The 7,926-nt window shown below is 54.6% G+C and overlaps 1 protein-coding gene across 2 annotated transcripts; it reads left to right on the forward strand.

The window, feature by feature from the left end:
• Window positions 1–3,927: 3,927 nt before the first annotated feature.
• On the forward strand, window positions 3,928–6,455 carry HES1 (hes family bHLH transcription factor 1). 2 transcript variants are annotated; one of them, XM_081234826.1, is made up of 4 exons: window positions 3,928–4,290; window positions 4,438–4,533; window positions 4,780–4,867; window positions 5,526–6,455. In XM_081234826.1, the coding sequence occupies exons 1-4, from the start codon at window positions 4,183–4,185 to the stop codon at window positions 6,074–6,076; spliced, it is 843 nt and encodes a 280-aa protein (XP_081090952.1). In that variant the 5' UTR covers window positions 3,928–4,182; the 3' UTR covers window positions 6,077–6,455. The 2 variants fall into 2 exon arrangements, with proteins under 2 accessions (XP_081090952.1, XP_081090953.1); XM_081234827.1 differs by lacking the exons at window positions 3,928–4,290; window positions 4,438–4,533; window positions 4,780–4,867 and adding an exon at window positions 4,887–5,399.
• Window positions 6,456–7,926: the final 1,471 nt, after the last annotated feature.

Below are 7,926 nucleotides of genomic sequence, written 5' to 3' on the forward strand. Positions count from 1 at the left end.
TGGAAAGGGTTAACTAACAATCTTCCCTGGGAAGATTTTCATTCCTTGGAAGAATCTGGGTCAGAGTATTTATGCAGTTTTTAAAAAGTCAGATGCTGAGCAGAAGCCTTTTAAGAAGCTTGCAAAGTCTGCACAGCAGAAAGCAGGGTAACTTCATAGTCTCATCACCTTTCACCAAGAGGATGTCAAACACACAGGGAAACTCCACTTTTTTCAAAAGCAACAGACAATTTTCTGTCATCACCACTTTTCCATCTGTTTAAAATAAGAAGGAAAAGTCCTTCCCCACTGGCCCAGGTTGCAGGTCAACAAAGGAGTCATTGTTCATCATTTCTTCAGAACATGATAGGGCACAGCCCACTCTGCAGTGTGTAAAGAAAACACACAAAAAAATCCCAGAGAGTAGCCTGAGGGGCAAGAGTGAGTAAACTCAGCCTGCAATGAGGTACAGGTTTGGCTGCAGACTTGAGGGCTGTCCTGGAAGACGGAAATGAGGCTTGGAAGGTAAATTCGGTCCCAGTCACAAGGATTCCTTGGTTGGACTCCAGGCTGTGGGGGAACATTGCAGTAAAGGGTAGGCAGGTTTCTGAATAACTTGGATCATTGGACAATGTGCAGTCAACGCCCAGGCGAGCTAGTTCTAGGTAGGTGCTTCCGGGTGAGTGTCAGTCTACACCTGTCACCTAGGAACCTCCTTTACTGGTAGGAACCTCCTTTACTGGTTTGAACCTCCTAACTGGGCCCTCTGCCTCTGAACCTTGCAAACCACTCTCCACGTTTTCCCAGAGCCATCTTCCTAAAGGAGAACTTTGATGTCCCTTCTCTGCTCGAGAGCATTTCATAGCTCTCCACTGTCTAAAGATAAATCCAAAGTCATTTAGCAAGATGTTTAAGGGCCTTATGTCTCCTCCTCCTCCAGTGCCTTCTTACACTCCTGGCTGTCACACACCCTAGGCTCCAGACCATGTTCCCTGAATAAAGACCTCAAGTTCCAAAGTCTAGGCTTTCAGTGCCATGGGTACTGCCATCCTCCCCAGCCCCATGACTCACCACATTTCCAACACCCCAATCCTACCTATTTTTCAAGATACAAAGCACAGGACACCTCCTCCAGGAATTTTTCCAGGATACCCCAGTTGATGAGTAATTCAATTATCCTAAAACTTCATAGCATTTCACTTCTATCTAGACATATAACTGTCTCTCTTGAACCTAGGACCTACCAAAGGAATATACGTGGAAATAGGCAGATATCAGCTGTGCTTAAGAGTTCAGTGTCTCTCTGCCCTAGGCTTCCTGAGGGCAATAACTATTGTATTTATCCCTGTACCCCCCCCCATATAGACCAGAAATAGTGTTGCCCATACAGGTGTGGTTCAGTGTTTCTTTTAGGTTCTCCTGATCTGATGGCTTGGGCCATCATCCAAGCCCTAAAAGAAAGGAATAATAGAGGAATGCTCGGTCATCAATCAGAAAATCAGAGTCTGTCTGCCTCCAGAGTTGCAACTCCTTACAGGCTGCCATTCTATCGCTCGTCGTGGTAATCCCAGGGTTTTTAACAGTGTCTGGCACAGAGCATGCGTTCCGTAATGAGAAGACAGGGGCTTGCCCAAGGTCACCCAGAGTCGGGAACCGCTGAATCTCATCCGGGACGAGATCTGGTGAAATCATTTACAACATTATCTCAGTGGGGAGCTCAGAGGAAGGAAGGAATGAAGTGACTGAGAAATGTGTGCCACTCCTCCGGCGGCCTCTAAGCCTAGGGAAGGGCTGGGAGGGCGGGGGGCGACATCAAACAAGACGCGCTCAGCTCCCGGGCTGCCCTGAGCAGCGCCCCGAGCTCCCGGGCGGCGGGAAGGGCGGAAGGGGTGGGGGCGCGGGGCCCGGCGACCCGGGCAAGCGGGCGGGAGGGAGGCGGTGGCGGTGGCGGCGGCGGTGGCGGCCGGCCGGCCGGGGCAGTGTGCGTCGCCCGCCCTGCGCGGCAAATCCCCCAGGGAGGCCGCCGCCAGAGCCCTGGCGCTCCCGGCCCGGCGCCCGCCACGTGGCACCCGGCGGCGGCAGCGGCGGCTCCTCCCGGCGCGCGGCCCGGCCAACCGGCAGCACGCAGCCGCCCGCGCCGCCCGCCTCCTCCCGGCCGCCCGCCGGCGGCCTCCCGGGCGCAGCGAGGGGGAGCTGCCCGGCCGCCCTGGACCCGGGGAAGGGGCGGGCGGCGCGAAGCCGCTTTAACCGTAGCCGCCGAGCGGAGGCAGGAGGCTGACCCGGCCGCTTCCTAAGTGCGGTCAGGCATCTCGTGACCGCGGCGGGCGCCGGAGGCCCCGCGGTGGGAGGGAGGGCCGGGGCTGGGAGCAAACAAGAAGGCCCCCACCCCTCCCCCGGGCTAGTGAGGCTTTCGGCAGAGTTAAAACCTCAAGCCCGAAATCAGGGTGGAGTGGGGGGTTGGAATAATTCCCCACTCTCCACCCCAGGGCGTGCGCTCCCCGCCCGGAAGGGCTGACCTTGGCCCGGCGGAGTTGGGGGTGGGTGGGTGGGTGGTAAGCTCCGGGGCTCGGCTCCCGCCGCCCCCTCGGATTCCTGGCCCGGCGGGGGCCAGAGGAGGGGGGCCCGGACACACACACACACACAAACACACACACACACACACCCCACACGCAGCGCGCGCCAATGAGCCCCGGCCAAGGCGCAGGGGGCGGGGTTTTCCCAGGCTCGAGCACAGCAGCTGCTATTTACCTTCTTGGCTTCTCCCGGGGACCAGGAACCAGCCCCCGCGCTCCGCCGCCCGCCGCCGCCCCCCGCCTCCCTGCCCCCGGGGCGCGCGCACACACACTCACACACGCACGCACACACACATCCTCCCGGTCGGGCCGCAGCCGCGGCGGCAATAAAACATCCTGGCACGTGCTTCGGCTCCTGGCGCGCCCTTGCCGGCCGGCTGATGTCAAACTGCAGCTCGGCTGGTGTAGCTCTTAAAGGGCCCGCGCGCGCCGGGTGCCGAGGCTGCCCCGGCCGCCCGCGGGGCGAGAAGGAGGGAGAGGCTGCCGCTCCGCTCGGCACCTCAACATGCGGCAGAATCGAGAGCCGGCGGGTGGAAAGGGAAAGGGTGGCGAGGACGCGCGCGCGTCCCTGAGGCATTTCCATCAAAGCCCCCCTTGTTCATCTTTCATTTGAAATTCCATTTCCTTTCTGCTCAGTTGGAAATTATTCTGATTGTTTCCTGGGGAAGCGCGGGGTCCAAGGCCCCAACTCCAGAAGAGAAATGAGGGCCGGGACGGGGTGGGCGTGTGTGGGGGGGAGGGCGGGGATCAAAAACCACCTTGCTCTGAAAAACCTGCAAATGTAAGATGGAGGCACTTTTTCTGCATGCAAGAAGGAATTTTTTGGGTCCATTTTCTGCATGGTCGACTTTCACCCCTCTCCTCCCCCGAATGTGCGGAGTCTAAGCGGGAAATCACTTGGATGTTTCCGTAACTCACACCCTTACACAATTCCCCCCTTTTAACCACTGCAATTATAACCTTTTATCCGTGCCCTTCTAAACCTTTTTAAAAGTATATTTCAAATGAACTTCTTATTAGCGTCAAAGCAGTTCTGTTACACATGAACGGAAATAAGGAGCAAAGACCCTAGCCCCAAAAGAAATAAACTAGACTAGAGCAAACCCAATGCGAAAAAATCCTCTCTAAAGCAAAGCCCAGCAGGGAGAGTAGCAAAGGGTTAAAATCCTTTTGATTGACGTTGTAGCCTCTGGTGCCCCGGGCTCAGGCGCGCGCCATTGGCCGCCAGGCCTTGTGCCTGGCGGCCAATGGGGGGGCGCGGTCCACGAGCGGTGCCGCGTGTCTCCTCCTCCCATTGGCTGAAAGTTACTGTGGGAAAGAAAGTTTGGGAAGTTTCACACGAGCCGTTCGCGTGCAGTCCCAGATATATATAGAGGCCGCCAGGGCCTGGGGATCACACAGGATCCGGAGCTGGTGCTGATAACAGCGGAACCCCCCCGTCTACCTCTCTCCTTGGTCCTGGAATTGCGCTACCGATCACCAAGTAGCCATAAGATATTGTAATAAACCCTCAGCACTTGCTCAGTAGTTTTGCGAAAGTCTCAAGTAGAAGGGACATAAACAAAACAAATTTTTTGTGTGAAGGACTCCAAAAATAAAATTCTCTAGGGATTAAAAAAAAAGAAAGAAAATGCCAGCTGATATAATGGAGAAAAATTCCTCGTCCCCGGTGGCTGCTACCCCAGCCAGTGTCAACACGACACCGGATAAACCAAAGACAGCATCTGAGCACAGAAAGGTAAGGGCAGTACCTGCATCTCTTGCAGCCCCAAGAGATTAAGACGGGGTTGTGGGCTCCTTTCTCCCTTAAAATCGAGGGGTGAAATGGCAGGTCCCATGGGAACTCAGCGCCGTTTTTTTTTTTTTTTTTTTTTTTTCTTTACAGTCATCAAAGCCTATCATGGAGAAAAGACGAAGAGCAAGAATAAATGAAAGTCTGAGCCAGCTGAAAACACTGATTTTGGATGCTCTTAAGAAAGATGTAAGTGGGTAATTCTGCTTTTTTTTAAATAAAATAACAAAATACTATTTCTCAGGTATTAAGAGTGAAACCCCCTTGCCAGCGGGATCTTCTCCGCCTGCACTGCATTCTCTGAGGCGGGAGGGCTGAGCCCCTCTAGCCGGGGTCTAGGGATGTCGCCACCACGGCCGGGGGCGGGGAGGGACCCCCAGCACTCCGAGGCCGCTGGCGGGGCTCTCACTTTCCTCCCTTGCCTCTTCGGTGCAGAGCTCACGTCATTCTAAGCTGGAGAAGGCAGACATTCTGGAAATGACAGTGAAGCACCTCCGGAACCTGCAGCGGGCGCAGATGACGGGTGAGGGCGGCTCGCCGCGTCCCCCTCTGCGGGCGTCCCTCTCTCCCCGCGGTGATTTCTTCCAGACTTCCGCCCGTGGTTGTGAGAGGCATTCAGCTACATTTTACTGCCTTGGCTCACTCTTGCGTTCCCACGGTCTGGGGCTTATTTATAGCCACAACTCCAAGTTGTTACTGTTCCGGAAAGGGAGGGAGAGAGGTTGTAGCAGCGAGGGCTGCGGGCGGCTTGGCAGTGGGGGAAGCGGGTGGGGGCGAAAGGACTTAGAACCGTGGCGGTTTTTAAGCTGCGTGGAGCCTGGGGTCATCTGGTTTAACACTCCCTCCTCCCCCACTACAGAACGGGAAATACGGCTCGGATGGTAGAGAAGGGGGGAAGGGCATTATCCAAGGTCACATCGCGCGAGGGTGGGGAGGAGGCAAATCTGAGGCTCGAGATCGGTTTAAATGGAGCGACAGGGAACGGAGAGGGAGCGTCTCGGGTTCGGTCGCCAAGCTAGTGTGGAGAGGCGGATGGTTTTTCTAAACCCAGCCCGGTAGCCAAGAGGCAGTTCCGCGGGCGGGTGGTCAGGAAGGCGCGCGGCGGGGACCTCCCAGGGCGGAGGCGTCGGCTTCGGGGCCAGGGCTGTTCGGTGACCCGTCTGTCTCCTTCTGGCCCGCAGCCGCGCTAAGCACAGACCCGAGCGTGCTGGGGAAGTACCGCGCCGGCTTCAGCGAGTGCATGAACGAGGTGACCCGCTTCCTGTCCACGTGTGAGGGCGTTAACACCGAGGTGCGCACCCGGCTCCTCGGCCACCTGGCCAACTGCATGACCCAGATCAACGCCATGACCTACCCTGGGCAGCCGCACCCCGCCTTACAGGCGCCGCCGCCACCCCCTCCGGGACCCGGAGGTCCGCAGCACGCGCCGTTCGCGCCGCCTCCGCCGCTCGTGCCCATCCCCGGGGGTGCGGCGCCCCCTCCCGGCGGCGCGCCCTGCAAGCTGGGCAGCCCGGCTGGAGAGGCGGCTAAGGTGTTCGGCGGCTTCCAGGTGGTGCCGGCTCCCGACGGCCAGTTTGCCTTCCTCATCCCCAACGGGGCCTTCGCTCACAGCGGCCCAGTCATCCCAGTCTACACCAGCAACAGCGGGACCTCCGTGGGCCCCAACGCGGTGTCGCCTTCCAGCGGCCCCTCGCTCACGGCGGACTCCATGTGGAGGCCGTGGCGGAACTGAGGGGCTCAGGCCACCCCTCCCCCTAAATTCCCCAACCCATCTCTCTTCCCTCGGGACACTAAACAGGAACTTGGAGGCTGGGAAAGAAGGGAGGACTTTTGTGATTAAGTGGTTACTTTGTTTTTTTTTAATTTCTAAAGTTACTTTTTTGTAGAGAGCTGTATTAAGTGACTGACCATGCACTATATTTGTATATATTTTATATGTTCATATTGGATTGCTCCTTTGTATTATAAATGTTCAGATGACATTTCGTTTTTTACACGAGATTTCTTTTTTATGTGATGCCAAAGATGTTTGAAAATGCTCTTAAAATATCTTCCTTTTGGGAAGTTTATTTGAGAAAATATAATAAAAGAAAAAAGAGTGAATGCTCTTATGTCTTAGAACTGATTATTTCAGAATATGTAAAAAAGAAGGTCTCGGCAGAATTTGAATTACATGTAATCTGAGAATTCAGGAATTGGCTCTTTTGTTATTAAAAGAACATTTTAAAATATCTGTCCAACCTTCTACCAACCCTCCTTGAACTAAATTCCATTTAATTTGTGGGAACCCATCTGATATGGCTTCTCTGATCAATTTGTGGTCAATCTCTTAAAGGATTTCAAAAACTTTTCTAGTTGCAGTTGGGTAGTTCATTCAGTCCTGGCGCTCATACTGGCTCCTTCTGAGGGTGGAACAGGGCTGAAGTCATGAAGTTTATCAATCCAGTACTATTGCCCACTGCACATTTACGGGTGGCTCCTGCACCACTACTGCCCTGGGGTAGCTCACCAACATCCAAGTAAAAATAGTCCTCATAGCTGCAGCCTCCAGCCTTCAAGTGTCGGAGTCTTCCTTTAATTAGTCTTTAGGTGCAGCTAGACATTTTCTGTACCAGCATCGAAAAGTTTGAAATGCCTCTCTGCACCCTCTTCAAGCAAGCTGAGAAGGTCAACAGATTCCTTCTGCCAAGGAACAGCTAGTTAGACTCCCAAGTGGAGCCCGAGTCCAGATGATTAACACCAGACATATGTTTTTGATAAGTTTCTGTGCTTGGCTCTAATAGAGAAAGCATGTGGGGGCCTTGCTGGCAAGCACACAGGCCATCTTCCCCTTTTAATACAAACAGCAAGCGACCCCTTTGCTTGGTCATGCCCCATTTCCAGGCAAGATGTGGGCTCCAGATAGAAGCAAAAGGGTTGTCTCCGGTTTCAGCTCACATAACCCTCCTTAACAAGTCCTAACTCAAAGCGGACAGCTTTAAACTGTGCCAGGATCTGCAGGGAATTTCTTCCAAATCCCATCACAAAGGCTTGTCAGATTTTGTCAGATTTGGCCAGGTGTTTGACTGCATCCAGGTGTTGGGGAAATGAAAACCACGAGCCCTGCGAGACCAGACACATCAGCGGCGCTGTGGGTCTGGCAGACGCGCCTTCCTCCCCCACCGACGGCCAGTCGTCCTCCCTGCCCGGCCCCTCCCGCCAGCCTCCTCTCACCACCCCCTTCTTTTGGAAGGGCTTCTGGGAGGAGAAGGATGAGGCGGGAGAGATCAATCTTTGAAGCCTTCCTAACAAAGATAAAGCCAACGATTTTCTGTCTTGTTTCAAAAGCTTTACCTCTCCCCCGCCTAGCTGGCCTTTTCCACAGGCCAGTGTGGAGAGCCGCTCTATCACAGGAATGATCTAGCAGACAGCAGTCAGTTTTCTCAAATACCTTCCACCCAGTTTCAGACCTAGAGTGAGAGGTTTAAAAGATACTTTAAAAATGTTGGCTCCTACTTGCCTCATTTTGAGTCTGTGAAAGGTGTCCAACACACCTTCCCCCCAGAGAAATACACACACAGCCTTCTTTATCATATCATTTTT

Source organism: Mesoplodon bidens, assembly GCF_964165515.1.
Source record: "Mesoplodon bidens genome assembly, chromosome: 5".
In the NCBI taxonomy this organism is placed as follows: domain Eukaryota; kingdom Metazoa; phylum Chordata; class Mammalia; order Artiodactyla; family Ziphiidae; genus Mesoplodon; species Mesoplodon bidens.

Bases quoted from the DNA above. Each gene is read 5' to 3' on its own strand.
- HES1 (XM_081234826.1), top strand. From the start codon at position 4,183: ATGCCAGCTGATATAATGGAGAAAAATTCCTCGTCCCCGGTGGCTGCT. The intron at 4,534-4,779 runs GTAAGTGGGTAA...TCTTCGGTGCAG, and splicing joins TGGATGCTCTTAAGAAAGAT to AGCTCACGTCATTCTAAGCT. The intron at 4,868-5,525 runs GTGAGGGCGGCT...TCTGGCCCGCAG, and splicing joins GCAGCGGGCGCAGATGACGG to CCGCGCTAAGCACAGACCCG.